Source organism: Microplitis demolitor, chromosome 2 (genome assembly GCF_026212275.2).
Source record: "Microplitis demolitor isolate Queensland-Clemson2020A chromosome 2, iyMicDemo2.1a, whole genome shotgun sequence".
NCBI lineage: Eukaryota > Metazoa > Arthropoda > Insecta > Hymenoptera > Braconidae > Microplitis > Microplitis demolitor.
In genome coordinates this window covers 1,162,594-1,178,854 of record NC_068546.1, presented here as the reverse complement: position 1 = coordinate 1,178,854, position 16,261 = coordinate 1,162,594, and the positions used below count along the sequence as shown (strand labels likewise).

Here is a 16,261-nt window from a genome sequence, read left to right as displayed (position 1 = left end):
TCCAGGCTGACAATTGTTTTCGTTGATAAAAATATAAAATTTATGACAACTTAAATTTCTTTTTGTTGGTAAACTCATGGGGTAAAAAAAAATTAAAATTGTGGTTGAAAATAAAAAAATATTTATGGTAATTATGAAATTTATTGAGTTAATTTTGACAATTTATTGATAAAAAGTAAGTGGGATTTTTTATATTTTCTATTGATTTATTTGAGCTGTCATTCATTTATTTATTTATTTATTTAGAAATTTATTTGATGATCCCATGGATGAAAGAACAAATCGCTGATGTGTGGAATAGGAAAAATTCGTCACGGGCTGGCAAGAAAACGTCGGCGTCGACGGGTTCTGGATCTGGGTCACTGTCACTGTCAGCGACGAATGACAGTAAAAATTCTGACATTAAATGTAATAATAAAATGATGTCATTGACTGCAGCTTCAACATCATCAAATACTTTTAATGTCACAGTCATCAGGTAATTTCTTAAATATTTTAAATTAAATTTTGCTCAATAATTTATTTAATATTAAATAATTTACTGCAGTTTGGAAGGTGATGTCCTGGATGTTGCAGCGAAACCGGATTTTACTGTCGAGAAACTAAAGACTATAGCAATTAAATTTTTCTATGGACCGGATTCGTCGAAAGTGTCATCGAATTATCATCTGATTGATGCCGGGCGCATAAGACGTTTGTCTGATGACAGTAACCTGGTTGAAGAGAACATCGGAGCTGATGACGAATTGCTGATGGTCCAAGTCCGTCCCGTGGTTAAAACCAAGGAAATAACTGAGGAGACTGTGAAGGGGCCGTCAGTTGACAGCATCGTGAAGGCCACGAGTCATCTGTCGGATCCAAAACCCCCAAGACCGACGCCTACGACTGATTGCCCAGCGGATTTCCAAGCGGAGATACGCAAGATCTTGATAACCCTCGTGGAGGCTTCTGCTAAGATTTTAATGAACAGCCCGGAAGCTGCTACGCTGTATGAAATAATACGGGAGACGTTGGAATTGCGGTACAAACCTCCGTATGATCCTAAGACAGTTAAATATCTGACGGATATCGGGTTCGCGGAAGCTAAAGTATTGCGGGCATTGCGCATTTGCAAGATGAATGTCTCGGAAGCGTTGGAATGGTTGATAGAGCACCAGGACGACCCGGATGACTATGACAATGACGATTACTCATTGCTGCCGTCAATCCAAGGCGATGCTGAGTCAAATAATCAGGCTGCTGGTCCCAGTTCTGGTTCGCCGACTGGTTCTGGGTCCAAGTCAGGAACTGGATCTAAACCTGGTCTTGGATCTGGTCCTGGATCATCAAGACGGAAGAGTATCAAAGAAGCCTGCTTTGATATCATCAAAGGAACGAAGGATTCGAATAAAAAGGAGACAAATTTAATTTATATAGTCGGATTATTGCTGCAAAGTTTCCATCAGTACAAGCAATTGGAATTCCGGCCGAATCATAAAATAAAGGAGTCGTTGATTGAAATGGGATTCCAGGAGAAAAGTGTAGTCGAAGCGCTTAAGATAACGGGCAACAATCAGTTTAATGCTTGCGAGTGGCTATTGGGAGTGAGAAATAAGAATCTGCATGACGTTGACCAGGGACTGGATGCCGACAGTCCGATTTATGAGGCGATAATGAGCAATCCTCATATACAACTCAGCCTTACTAACCCTAAAATGCTGCTCGCTTATTTGTCGATACTAGAGACACCTTCGTCGACAAGTATTTGGATTAATGACCCGGAGGTCTCGCCTGTTTTGAGCCAAATATTCAAAACTTATCATTCGGAGAAACACGCTATTCATATGAATCGATATGAAAATTCGGACAGTTGATGTCTTACTTAGGATTTACTGTCATATATTTACTGTGTAATTATTTATTATAACAAAGTAATAAATCCAGGATTAATATTTTCAATAGTTCTTTATCAAATGTCCTATAAGGACATTCGCATGTGGTTCTGACAAGGAATTCAGCAGCCATGCCTTAAAAAGAGGATATTTTTGTGATTTTTTTTTTCAGAGTAATTTCTTAATTAAAATTCTTAAAATTTGTGACATGATTAAGCGACATTCCAAAAATATTCTGCTACATTTTCATAAAAAAATATTTAAAAATAAGCCAGTGGTAGTGGGGAGAGACGAGTCAAAAAAAGTCTCCATGCCGTAGGCAGGATAACTCATGACTGTCTCATCTGAAATAAAAAAACTAAAAAGATTTCTTTAGTACATAAGTTTATCTTAGATTTGAACAAAGGATTTTTTTTTTCAATTACTACTTATTTTTTAATTAAACAAAAGGAGCAATTTTTGGGAAAAATCATAGTTTTTTTATTGCACCTTTACCAAAAATTCAAAAATGAATATTTTGTTTATTCCGTCGTTCAAATCCAAGATAAACTTGTGTTCTAAAGAAATCTTTTTGGTTTTTTTATTTCAGATGAGGCAATCATAAGTTATCCTGCCTACGGTATGGAGACTTTTTTTTGACTCGTCTCTCCCCACTACCACTGGCTTACTTTTAAATATTTTTTTCCGAAAATTTATCAGAATATTCTTGGAATGTCACCCAACAATGTCACAAATTTTGAGAATTTTAATACAGAAGCTTCTCTGAAAAAAAAAATCACATATCCTCTTTTTTTTGTATCTTAGACCCCTTTCCCTCCTCAATAAAACAAACTCAAGCTTGATTGAAACCAAGTTTTCTGTACTCATTTCAAATCTATATTCTGTCCAATTAGTTATTAATTATTTTCATTAAATTTATTACTTGTAATTATGTGATGATCCATCCAATAAATTGTTAAGCGCACCATCTATTTCGGGCGCGATGTCTGTAATTGGCCAAATACTATCAAATTTCGAAAAATAGCTTTTTATCCTAAACTCTATCGAATTTCTTGAGTCTATTATTTCGTAGACTACTGGACAGTAGAGAGAGAAGCTTTTAAGTTCTTAAATAATTAATTATAAACAGCCAATTAAATCGATAAAACTTTATTGCTAAAAATATCAGGACCTATTCGTCACAAACACTACTTTGATATCAGTATTTTTTTTTTTTTTTTTTAAAGAATTACGTTGCATAAATATGTATTTTTACACATTTATTTATTTAGTATTTAAATAATCTAACGAAATTCATGCAAATTTTATTAAATTTACAAAAAAATAAAAAATAAAATCGTAGAAAATAGCCGTTGCTTTGTTTCATAATATTCTATATACTTAAAATATATATTTTAAAATATGATATTGCCGAATTCTATTATTACTTAAATTGATAAAAATTTTTAATTGGCGGGAATTCCAAAAAAAAAAAAAAAAAAAAAAAAAAAAGTAATAAAAACTTTCGTAAACTTTTAACATTTTTTTTTTTAGATATTTTAAATTTTAGTATGTGTGCTATTACCACGATATATGATAATTTTACCGTAAATTTCTCCGTGCAAAGTACTATTCATTAATAAAATTATTTTAAAAAAAATTTGTTACATTAGTTGTTGAATTTTCGAGTTGTCTTTGTACACTGCTTTATAAACATAAAAATATATACTAGAGTTCTCTCCGAATATATTGTTAATTATTTTTTTTTTCGATTGTTATCAGCCATATTCGGGTTCCCTTTGCTAGAATAAAGAAGAAGACATCCGTGCAAAATGACTATAAAAGCGAACTCGATGATGGCTAATACATCAGTCTGCCAAAATGGGTCCTAGTAAAAGCTTTATTACTTTTGGTAAGAAAACATATAGTTTTTTATGTTGTCACTGATTTATATTGTTTTTAACGATAAGCTTTAATAAAAAAAAATAGAAATGATATGAACCGATATGTATTTAGTTATGTATTGCAGGCACCGCACATTTTTTGTTTTAAATCTTGCAAATATTGTTTGCATGCCGTTCATATCGAATAAAATGCACGTTTTAGTAATAATTTGAAGTAATAAAAGATTATAAAAAAAAAAAAAAAAAAAACAACTTTATATGATAATAAAAGAAGAAATAACATTTATAGGTCGGATTTGTAACTTTTTTGTATATAAAATTGCTACAAAAAGAAACCAAGTGTTATCTCAGCAGGTTTTGAGGAACATATGTTCTTTGACTAAGTACAATGAATAAGGCTAGGTGGGTAGTTGAAATAATTATTTTTAGCTGGGTTCAGTGTTCTATTTATGCGGACTATATTCTAACGGAACCCGTCAGGACGACCAAAGGATTTGTTCAGGGCAAGTTAGTGAATACTGTTGGTAAGAATGTTCGCTACTCGAGTTTCCTGGGAATACCTTATGCAAAACCACCACTTGGCTATCTCAGATTTAAGGTAACGAAAATTTCGTCAAGAAAGCTGCTACGAAGTTTAATATAAAATAATAATAATTCATTTTTGAGCAGCCTCCACAAGAAGCCGATGCATGGACAGGAATCTATCAGGCAACGGAACATAAAAATGATTGTCCGCAATTGAATATTATCAATGGGTCTGTTGTCGGAAATGAAGACTGTCTTTATTTGAATGTTTATACACCGAAAGTAATTGCAATAAGTGTAGCATCTTAAGTCAATGATGAGATTTTATTACTAACTGTTTTTATTTATTTTAGATCCAGGACACAAAGGTACGGCCGGTAATGGTTTGGATTTACGGAGGAGCTTTTGACAGCGGGTCTAGTAGTCCAGAGTTATATGGGCCCGATTTTTTAATTGAAGAAGACGTGGTGGTCGTTGCGTTGAATTATCGCCTTGGAGCATTGGGGTTTCTGTCTCTCAACCACAGAAATGCTACCGGGAATGCCGGCTTGAAGGACCAAAACTTTGCGCTTCAGTGGGTTAGACAAAATATCAATAATTTTGGTGGAGATCCTAAGAGAGTTACGATTTTTGGACAGAGTGCTGGTTCTGTTTGTACTTTGTACCATGTGCTTTCCAATTCATCAGCTGGATTATTCCAGTCAGCGATAGCTATGAGCGGATCTCCTTTGAATCGCTGGGGGTTTACTCCTCTACCCGAAGCAGTATCTCGCAGTTTCGCTATTGGGAGATACCTCGGAATAAATACAACAGACACTTCATTAATGTTGCAAAAATTTTACACTATTTCTGCATATAATTTTGTTCTGGCTGTGGCCAACCTCGCAAATGCAAGTATTCTTACTTATAGACGCGTCTAAGTAAATGAAAGTAATTTATTAAATTTTTCAAAAGCTTACCGTACCCTACATGACTCCGACAATTGAAGATCCTACAATAGCAGAGTCTCCATTTCTTACCAAATGTTCGGTAGATAAATTTAATACCGGGAATTTCAGTCAGGTACCGATTATCATGGGAATGACGCACACAGAAACGCTTTCATACATCGGATTTAGTAAGTTCAAACAAAATGGCCACCATTTGTTTGTCTAAAGAATAAGAATATAAAATTCCAGGTAAATCTTTTCGGGACGGAATTATTGACGGCTGTCTCGAATGCATGAGGGAATATCCCGACTTACGACATACGGAACAGGTTCAATTTTTATATGACGTTAAGACTCGCAGTAAAAACAATGACTCGTTTACTATTGTCGAGCTTAACAAAATATCTAACATAACATCCGACATCTCATTCAATGACGGGATTGACCGAACCCAGCAATTTCTGGCAGCAAGTTCAGCGCCAGTTTACTACTATCGCAATTCATTTGATTACCCGACATGCATTCATAGAATCCTGGGTAACAAACTAGATGGTGTTGGGCACGGCGACGACATTCTGCAAATATTTTGGGTGCCACATAGATACCAATCGCTTGATACGAACAGCGGCATTGGAATCCAGCGAAGAAAAATGGTTAGGATGTGGAGCAACTTTGCTAAGTACGGGTAAGTTGGGTCTCATATTTATTTAAATAAACTCTAAATATTTTTATTATTCTTTTTCAAGTAATCCGACGCCCAATGGAACGTCGGATCTGCTTTTGAATATAAACTGGCCAGCATCTGGATCCAAGGGCACGTGTTTAGAGATCAATAGCCGACTCACCGTTGGATCCCGACCAACTAATGATTTTGTAAAATATATTCAAAGTCAAAAAGAGCCATCGCTTAGAAATGAAAACGGATGTCACTAACAATTTTTTATCGATGTCAAAAAAAACCAAACCACAAATAAAATTTGTCTCTCACAATTAAAATTTGTGTTAACTTTAAATATAATTAACATCAAAGACATTCAGCTGTCTGAATCCTAGACCATAAGAAAAAAAAAATTGGTCCTTCGAGCCTTCACAGAAACAAACCAGGAGAAGATTCGTTTGAGCCAAAGGCTAGTGCTGCCATCACATTAAATTTCGTGTCTTATTCTCTATTCCCCAGGACATTTTCATTATCTTCGAGGTTTTTTTTTTATCAATAGCATGTTCTACTTAATATTTTTTTCACTTCACTGCCAACGATGCCTTAATCATAATTAGTAGCTATTTTTATTAAGCGGCAATGTTAAAGTAAATTACTACAGCTACGCAATTAATTTTTATCAGTATACTAATTATTTGTGTCACATCGCGAACAATATTTCTAAGCATTCATACAGTGCACAATATATTTCAATAAGAATTCAAAAAGTTTAAATGTTAACATATTGTAATTATTTGTAATGTTGCAAATAATTAAATCGACGCTTACTTTTTATTTTATTATTTATTGCCATGCTAATAAATTAACAGAAGTAACAAAAACTACAAAGGGATCTGTTGTGGGTAAAATATCTAAAACCGTCGAAAAAAATATTGAATACTCTGTTTACTTTGGAATTCCTTTTGCGAAGCCACCGCTTGGTAATCTTCGATTCAAGGTAAGAGTACTTTTAATGGATAAATAAATTCCAAGAAAATTATTCAGATAAATCGTAGCCTCCAGAAGAAGTTGATTCGTGGACTGGTGTCCTAAATGCTACGAAGGAACCAAATCTATGTCCACAAATGAACCCAGTACAGAATTATACTTATGCCGGAGATGAAGACTGTCTTTATCTTAATGTTTATACCCCTAAAGTATGTAATTCAATATAATCACATATTTATTTATTAATGACAGTAGTTAAATGAATGATATTTTGTTTATAAGATTAATTCAAGTGACACTAGTAAACGAGCTGTTATGGTTTGGATTTACGCTGGAGCTTTTGTATTTGGATCGATCAGTCCATCGCTGTACGGGCCGGACTATTTAATTGAAGAAGATGTCATAGTGGTCGCGGCGAATCATCGCTTAGGAGCTTTAGGTTTTCTGTCTCTAAATCACGAAAATGCGACTGGAAATGCTGGCCTGAAGGACCAAGTGTTCGCTCTTAAATGGGTGCAAGAAAATATCGATAATTTTGGCGGTGATCCAAATAGAGTCTGCATTTTCGGTGACAGTTCTGGATCTTCGTCCGTGGGGTATCTGGTTCTTTCCGATATATCAGCAGGTAAAATTTTCCAGCTCAGTCAAATAATGTATCATAAGACTCACAAATATAATTTAGAAAATTTTCCTAAGGTCTTTTTCAATCCGCAATCAGTATGAGTGGAACTCCTTTGAACACTTGGTCCTTCGAGCCACTGGTATTTGCGGAATTGCGCAGTTTCTTATTAGGACTCGCACTAGGAATTGTTCCTCTCAGTAAATCAGATCTTCTAGAAGGTTATTACAAAAAGTCCGCAAAAGATATCGTTATGGCAACTGATAAATTTGTTTCCGTAAATTTAAAAACTTTTAATATTCAATTTTCGGAAGTTTTCATATTTCTGGGAATTATTTTAATAAAAGAATTTTTTTATTTCATAAGTTCAATGTGTTGTCATATGCGCCGACAATTGAGGATCCAAAAATCGCCACCATGCCAATTATTACAGAATGTTCAATAAAAAAATACAAAACTGGTAATTTTACTAAAGTGCCCCAGATAATTGGATTCGTTAAATCAGAAACGTTATCATTTGTAATAGAAGGTATTTTTTAAGCGCATTGTCACACAAAAAAATAAATTTACTGTACTACTGACAAATATTTCAGGAGCGGATAAATTTTCCATAGTCAATTCATTTCTTCAAACTCTGTTTGATTTGCCGATACTGCGGCCATTTAAGAACATCGACGTTCTGACGAGTTTAACAGACTGGATTCTGGGAAAATTTAACGTTGTTGTAGACAATACTCTTTATGGAGTGACCAACGTAACGTCAGACTTATTATTAATTTTTGACATCGATCGAACCCAACGATACTTGGCTGCAAGCGAAGCACCAATTTATTATTACCGCAATTCCTTTGATCATGAAAACTCCAGACACAAGAATGACGGATCTACATTAAATGGAACCGCGCATGCCGATGATGTGTTTCAAATTTTCTGGCCCTCGCTCCCCAATTTCAGTCAACCTCGGGATACCAAAAGTCGGCTGGGGATCCAACGACAGAGGATGGTTAGAATGTGGACGAATTTCGCTAAATACGGGTGACTAACAAATGCGGTTGGTTCATTTTAATGATCACGGTCACTTTATCTAATCATTTTTTTCAGGAACCCAACACCCAACGGAACAATGGATCCTCTGCTAAATATCACCTGGCCGGTTTCTAATGCAGACGGCAGATGTCTTGAAATAAATACCAATTACACCGTAGGTCCACGGCCAGTTGGTTTTTTAGTTGACGCATTACAAACGGTACTGAGTCCACTGCTCGGTTTCTTCTCAGGGTGTAGAATATAACTTATAACCGTGTTTTTTTACAAACTAAATACAGTATTAAACATTCACCCAATGATGAATTTAACGTATACTCCTTCTCAATCCCCTCCTATTAGTAATTCTATATTTTTAATACGAGAATTAGTGATGTCAAGTGACCGTTGTTTTGAGTTTTGTCATCTTGATGCCAGTCTGACTTTAATACGAGAATGTTGTGTGTATGTGTGTGTGAAGGAAACTTCTTTCAGGGAACTTTATCCAGTGACCAGATGACGTTACTAAGAATTCAACGGTCTAGATCCGGTATCCAGTATAAATAAATGTCGCTGTTAATATTTGCATGGCTGATAATATACTGTTTCGTACATGCTTCCAATTTATTATTTCCGTAACTCGTTACATTATTTAAACTAGATTTAACGAGCAATTTAGATAGGGCCAAGTACATAATTAAGTAAATTATTTCAATTAAAATATTAAATTAAATTTTTCCAATGCACATCAATTCTACAAACTGAATATTATGTTGATCACAAAAAATTATAATCACTAATGCTGTGTTTGCTTGCCGTTTATGTAAAATACATCGCAAGTTTCAGCAATAATGTAAATAAATAAATAAATGATAAGAATAAAACAAACTTTAATTGGTGATAACGCCATTCACATTTGCATATAGTACTTGTAACTGTTCTTTGTACAAAACTGCTATAAAATGAAACCAAGTGTTATCTCAGCAGGTTTTGAGGAACATATGTTCTTTGACTAAGTACAATGAATAAGGCTAGGTGGGTAGTTGAAATAATTATTTTTAGCTGGGTTCAGTGTTCTATTTATGCGGACTATATTCTAACGGAACCCGTCAGGACGACCAAAGGATTTGTTCAGGGCAAGTTAGTGAATACTGTTGGTAAGAATGTTCGCTACTCGAGTTTCCTGGGAATACCTTATGCAAAACCACCACTTGGCTATCTCAGATTTAAGGTAACGAAAATTTCGTCAAGAAAGCTGCTACGAAGTTTAATATAAAATAATAATGATTCATTTTTGAGCAGCCTCCACAAGAAGCCGATGCATGGACAGGAATCTATCAGGCAACGGAACATAAAAATGATTGTCCGCAATTGAATATTATCAATGGGTCTGTTGTCGGAAATGAAGACTGTCTTTATTTGAATGTTTATACACCGAAAGTAATTGCAATAAGTGTAGTATCTAAAGTCGATGATGAGATTTTATTACTAACTGTGTTTATTTATTTTAGATCTGGGACACAAAGTTACGACCGGTAATGGTTTGGATTTACGGAGGAGGTTTTGAAAGCGGGTCCAGTAGTCCCGAGTCATATGGGCCCGATTTTTTAATTGAAGAAGACGTGGTGGTCGTTGCGATGAATTACCGCCTTGGAGCATTGGGGTTCCTGTCTCTCAATCACAGAAATGCTACCGGGAATGCCGGCTTGAAGGACCAAAACTTTGCGCTTCAGTGGGTTAGACAAAATATCAATAATTTTGGTGGAGATCCTAAGAGAGTTACGATTTTTGGACAGAGTGCTGGTTCTGTTTGTACTTTGTACCATGTGCTTTCTGATTCATCAGCTGGATTATTCCAATCAGCGATAGCTATGAGCGGATCTCCTTTGAATCGCTGGGGGTTCATTCCTCTACCCGAAGCAGTATCTCGCGGTTTCGCTATTGGTAGATACCTCGGAATAGATACAACAGACGCGTCATTAATGTTGCAAAAATTCTACACTTTTTCTGCAGATGATTTTGTCCTGACTGTCGCCAACCTCGCAAACGCAAGTATTTTCACTTATAGTCGTGTCTAAAGAAACCAAAGTAATTTAGTAAATTTTCCAATAGGTTTTCGTGCCCTACATGACCCCGACAATTGAAGATCCTACAATAGCAGAGTCTCCATTTCTTACCAAATGTTCGGTAGATAAATTTAATACCGGGAATTTCAGTCAGGTGCCGATTATGATGGGAATGACGCACACAGAAACGCTGTCATACACTGGATTCAGTAAGTTTAAACGAAATGGCCGCCATTTGTTTGCCTAAAGTATAAGAATATAAAATTCCAGGTAAAACTTCCCGGGACGGAATCATTGACGGGTGTCTCGAATGCATGAAAGAATATCCCGATTTACGACATACGAAACAGGTTCAATTCTTATATGACGTTAAGACTCGCAGTAAAAACAATGACTCGTTTACTATTGTCGAGCTTAACAAAATATCCAACGTAACGTCCGACATTTTATTCAACGACGGGATTGACCGGACCCAGCAATTTCTGGTGGCAAGTTCAGCGCCAGTTTACTACTATCGCAATTCATTTGATTACCCAGCATCCAGTCATAGGGTCCTGGGTATGAACCTAGATGGCGCTGGGCACGGAGACGACATTTTGCAAATATTTTGGGCGCCACATCAATACCAATCGCTTGATCCGAACAGTGAAATCGGAATCCAGCGAAAGAAAATGGTTAGGATGTGGAGCAACTTTGCTAAGTACGGGTAAGTTGGGTCGCATATTTATTCAAATAAATTCTTAATAATTTTATTATTCTTTTTTTAAGAAATCCGACGCCCAAAGGAACATCGGATCGACTTTTGAATATAAACTGGCCAGCATCTGGATCCAAGGGCACGTGCTTAGAGATCGATAGCCGACTTACCGTTGGATCCCGACCGACTGATGATTTTGTAAAATATATCCAAAGTCTAAAAGAGCCATCGCTTAGAAATGAAAACGGATGTTCGTAACAATTTTTCATTGGTGTCAAAAAAAAAACTAAAGCACAAATAAAATTTAACTCTCACAATTAAAAGTTGTATTAAATTTTATTTTTATTTAAATATAATTAAATACTGATTTAATTATTTAATATATATTTTCTAAGACGGCACCATTCCTTGACGGCGTTTCCATTCAGCACCAGAGCGACGGTTGTGATTAGCTCGGGATGATTTGTTCGTATTTTTCTTATCACGATTTATTAGAACATCTTTATCATTACCTTGGCCTTTGGGTTTACCAACGACGTCTCCAGATCCCGATGACTTACCCCCGCGTTTAAAAACACGTCCACGGAACGCGGCTTCGCGTTTCTCTCGCAGCATGCTGGGGTCTTGAACAAAATTACATCGGCCATTTGTCTGCTGGTCTTCTTCTTCCTCAGACTCTTCTTCAGATACTTCAGGTTTTTCGTAATTTCGGAGGACCTAAAATTAATTAATAAATTAATTTATTAATTTCCTGATTAGAAGCTATGATTTAATCGGAGTTCCGAATCAAAGTTTTGTGTTTTAAAAACTTACTCTGGGTGTAGTGAAAGGTTTGCCATCCATTTCAACACAATCATCAGCACCACGTAAGCCGACATCATGACTTTCATATGTGTCGTCATACTCGTCGTCGTATTCGTCTTCAATCACTCCGTACTTGGAATAAATATTGACTGTATCAGTTTTGAACGATTTGTCATTCAACATTTCATTCAAATTTTTGTATTTATCTTTTCTCTTGCCGCGATGAACACGAGACTTATCGATTTTGTCTTGAGTCATAACGTCGAACTCATCACCATCAAAGACATTCAGCCGCTCGAATCCCAGAGTCCTGTCGACGGCAGCCGATGCTTCGGCGGGATCCGCTGGTATGTAGGGCAGTGTCCTGTCTAATTCTTTTAATTCACTAGGTAAATTATCTTCAAGTATTGCATTTATTACATCTGCTGTATTATATTTGTAGTGCTTTAGACATTTCTACAAAAGTCAAATTTAATTTAGTATTTTAAAACTGTCATCTGGTAAATGAATAAAATGTATTCAGTAAAATTACTTCAATAAAACCGTCGCCTAAATCACACATGACGTCTTTGACATCTCTTATGTAGTTTTTAATATTAACATCAGACTTATCAGTTAAGTTGGTAGCCGTTGCTGAAGGGCCTGGAACTGCTTCATCGGTACTTGGACCAGGCATTGGCTCCTTAAAAATTTAATTTCTTTAATAAATAGATTCTTAATTATTTGATGTAATTAAAATTAATAAATTATTTATACGTACAATTGAATTTTTTTTAACTTTGGGTTGTGATTTTAAAATTACTTCAGATATTGAACGTTTTATAAAATTTTCTTTAACTTCATCACTAATATATTAGTTAAGGAATTTTAATAATTAATTTTAAGGAAATAATTTGAAAAAAAAAAAAAAAATCAGATGATCATATATATCAATATTTATATGTAACCATTTATGAATCTTCAGATATGATCATATATGAACATATCGGATCATAAGTAACCATATCTGATTACATTTCATACCAAAACTTAATATATATGATCACATACGACCATTTCTGATCACATATGACCATTTGTGATCATGCATGACTATATCTGATCATATATGATCACAAATATCTATATATAAACATGTATGGCCATGTCTAGTCATATATGATCACATGCGGCCATATATGCTCATATCTGACCACATATGCCCATATCTGATTATATGTAACCGCATATATTTACATATGATCATATCTGATATTATAAATTAATTGATACTTTGTCACATAAAACTACACCTGATCATATATGACTGTGTCAGATCACATAGGACATTATGATCAGATGATCACATGCGGCCATATATGCTATCCGATCCCATATGCCCACATCTGATTATATGTAACCACATATATTCATATATGATCTTATCTGATATTATAAATTAATTGATACATGACCATATATGGTCACGTCTAATCATATATGACCGAGTCAGATCACATATGCCCATGTATGATCATATCCGATCACATACGGCCACATATGGCAATATCTGATCTCACAATGATCATATCTATCATATATGATCATATATAATTATATGTGATCCCGTACGATATATGATCATATATGACCTTTACTAATCATATATTACCATGTCTGGTCGTATCAGATATCATATATTAATATAATTGATCATATATGTCGTATCTGATCATATCTGGCCACAATAAAAAAAGGATACATATCCGAAGTAATCTGATGTAACATTTCTATATCATCTTCAATAGAAAACATTAAATTATAATCAATAATGAAATGTCTATCAGATATCACACTTGTTAAATAATTTAAAAACTCATCGACACGTTTTTTGATATTATCTTCCTCCAATATATTTCTAAAAAAAAATGTATATTTAAATATAAACATTATACTAAAAATTGAATTGTAATTTTCTAAACTAAAATAACTTACTGGTGTTCTAACAAGTTTGCAATATTATTGAAAATAATACTACGGAAAACTTTTATGAATCCCGCCCTGGCAATTAGCAAGTATCGTTTGAATTCAATATCATTTGTAACATAACTGCTATTATGGGAGAGCTCATCATATTTACGGTAAATGATGGGAATAATATTTTCATAAACGCTTATTATTTTCATGATAAAATAATCGCAGGCATAATAATCAATTGCCTGTGGATAGACAGTCAAAAATATGTCAATATTTGACGCAACGTCCATCAGATAAATTACCATGTCTTCAACTTCCTCGATAGTCAACTTGGCATCCGATGAGTCTATTTCTGTAATCCGAATAACGTCGGGTGCTTTCGGGATCGGCTTGTCGAATAGTTTATTTTCTAAGGAAGTCAGCAGCTGGCACGTGCACTCGACAGTCATTTTCAAATCATCGATGTAAGAATAATTGGATTTCACAGACATTTTTATTATTTTATTTACCACTTTTTCATTCTCGCGACCGAACAACTGACACAAGTCCATGAGAATTGGAATGGTTATTAAAAATTTTTCATAGATCAGCGTACCGTGAAAGTCGGGGGTCATAAACTCACTTGGACTCTCTTTGCTGGTGACAATGCGCGCGAATATATTCAATACTTTTCTACGCAATTTTTCTAGGCACTCTTGCATCTCGATATCGTTGGGAAATTTATCCAGATTATGAAATCGTGGGATATTTTGTAGTATTGATATTATTGAGGTCATTATTGGCCGATTGTAGGAAATGTTTGACCAAAATCTTCAAATACAAATTTATAATAATTAGTAATTAATATTTACCTCCAATTTTTGACAATTATTAATTATATTTTTTTTTAAATTTCATTTCAAAAATTGAAATTTTTATTTTTATTAAAATAAAGAAAAAAAAATTATATCAAAATTTTGATGCTTTCTTTTTTTTTTAGTTTCTGATTTTTAATTTTTTTCATCAAAATTTTAACATTGAATTTTTTTTCAGTTTTAAATTTTTATTTTTTTTTTGTAAATACTAAAGTTAAAAAAAAATTTGAATTTTTATTTAAATTTCCAATTTTCAAATTGTTTTCAATAATTTAATTAAAAAAAATTTTTAAAACTACTGGTTACAAAATAATTTTTTAAATTTTCGCGCCAAAACGATATCAAAATTAAATTTAAAAAATAAAAGTACAAATGAACTTTATCTCATTAATTCTCTCAAATAAATAAATTTAATTACCAACTGCGTCAATAATAATAAAATTTCAATGATTTAATTCCAAAAAGAATTTAGAATTCAAAAATTATTCAAAACTATGAAACCTGAGTAATTATAAATTACAATTAATTTGAATTTATTTTGACGTTCATACTTGAAAAATGGTAACCGCAACAGCCAAGAGAAATCATTTATCATAAAATTGATAATTTCCAGCCACGTAGACTTAGCTCCCAATATTTCTTTGCCATTTTCATCATAAATGTTTGGAATCTCATACAATAAATAATAACGTTTCACAACCCAATGCTTCGACTGAAAAAAAATCAACATTTAAAAGAATTTCACTTAATCCAAATAAAAATAAAAAAATATAAACTCACCAAAGCTGGAATGACTTTCGGAACCCCATTATCATAAACAACCAACTCGACTTTTTCTAGGGATTCATTTTTAGGATTCTGAGGAATTTAAAATTTTTATTGTTGACAGGAAAATAAAAATATGTTACTGTCATTGAATTAAAGAAGTCAAATAAATTGCGAAATAGACATGGTAATTGAAGGTTATGAATTTGGGAGAAAAAAAAATTGGAGACTTACTTGGAATAATTCCAATTTTTCCGAAGAATCATTCGACATTAAAAATTATTTTGCTGTCAAAAAACTTTTACAAGATTTATATACAACTATTTTTGTTTTGATAGGTTATGGGTGCCGTGTACTTAACACATGTGCTGTATAAGTATATAAATGTATGTGTATTCATATATTTAAAAATATATAGAGGTCATATCAGTAGATGTCAGTAGACTCGGAATTTTTTAAAAATGAAGCCGAAGTTTCCCGAAGTAAATTTACATTAAGTAGCATATATATATATATATATATATATATATATATATATATATATATATATATATATATATTATTTTGATAATGAAAAATTTAAAAAAAATTTGCTGGCCTGAAAAAGGGTCGATGATTTTACTA

At 33.7% G+C, this 16,261-nt stretch overlaps 4 protein-coding genes across 4 annotated transcripts; 3 read left to right on the top strand and 1 right to left on the bottom strand.

The window, feature by feature from the left end:
• The first annotated feature begins 7 nt into the window (after positions 1-7).
• On the top strand, positions 8-1,933 carry LOC103580386 (ubiquitin-associated domain-containing protein 1). Its single transcript, XM_008562115.2, has 3 exons — positions 8-175; positions 247-478; positions 548-1,933. Exons 2-3 carry the CDS (start codon positions 258-260, stop codon positions 1,851-1,853), a joined length of 1,527 nt encoding a protein of 508 aa, XP_008560337.1. The 5' UTR covers positions 8-175; positions 247-257; the 3' UTR covers positions 1,854-1,933.
• A 2,110-nt stretch (positions 1,934-4,043) lies between these two features.
• LOC106693083 (uncharacterized) lies at positions 4,044-9,170 on the top strand. The gene is made up of 14 exons (XM_053743192.1): positions 4,044-4,352; positions 4,424-4,561; positions 4,633-5,169; positions 5,234-5,396; positions 5,458-5,893; positions 5,955-6,133; positions 6,515-6,633; positions 6,678-6,863; positions 6,922-7,062; positions 7,136-7,478; positions 7,550-7,749; positions 7,839-8,001; positions 8,066-8,507; positions 8,574-9,170. The coding sequence occupies exons 1-14, from the start codon at positions 4,143-4,145 to the stop codon at positions 8,761-8,763; spliced, it is 3,447 nt and encodes a 1,148-aa protein (XP_053599167.1). The 5' UTR covers positions 4,044-4,142; the 3' UTR covers positions 8,764-9,170.
• Positions 9,171-9,319: 149 nt separating this feature from the next.
• On the top strand, positions 9,320-11,572 carry LOC103580387 (juvenile hormone esterase). The gene is made up of 6 exons (XM_014445208.2): positions 9,320-9,726; positions 9,798-9,935; positions 10,007-10,543; positions 10,608-10,770; positions 10,832-11,267; positions 11,330-11,572. Exons 1-6 carry the CDS (start codon positions 9,517-9,519, stop codon positions 11,514-11,516), a joined length of 1,671 nt encoding a protein of 556 aa, XP_014300694.1. The 5' UTR covers positions 9,320-9,516; the 3' UTR covers positions 11,517-11,572.
• Positions 11,573-11,580: 8 nt separating this feature from the next.
• On the bottom strand, positions 11,581-16,035 carry LOC103580390 (activating signal cointegrator 1 complex subunit 2). Its single transcript, XM_053742810.1, has 9 exons — positions 15,872-16,035; positions 15,653-15,730; positions 15,424-15,584; positions 14,037-14,828; positions 13,804-13,959; positions 12,823-12,907; positions 12,595-12,744; positions 12,072-12,518; positions 11,581-11,975 (listed from the first exon to the last, which is right to left on the bottom strand). Exons 1-9 carry the CDS (start codon positions 15,908-15,910, stop codon positions 11,649-11,651), a joined length of 2,235 nt encoding a protein of 744 aa, XP_053598785.1. The 5' UTR covers positions 15,911-16,035; the 3' UTR covers positions 11,581-11,648.
• Between the last annotated feature and the right edge of the window lie 226 nt (positions 16,036-16,261).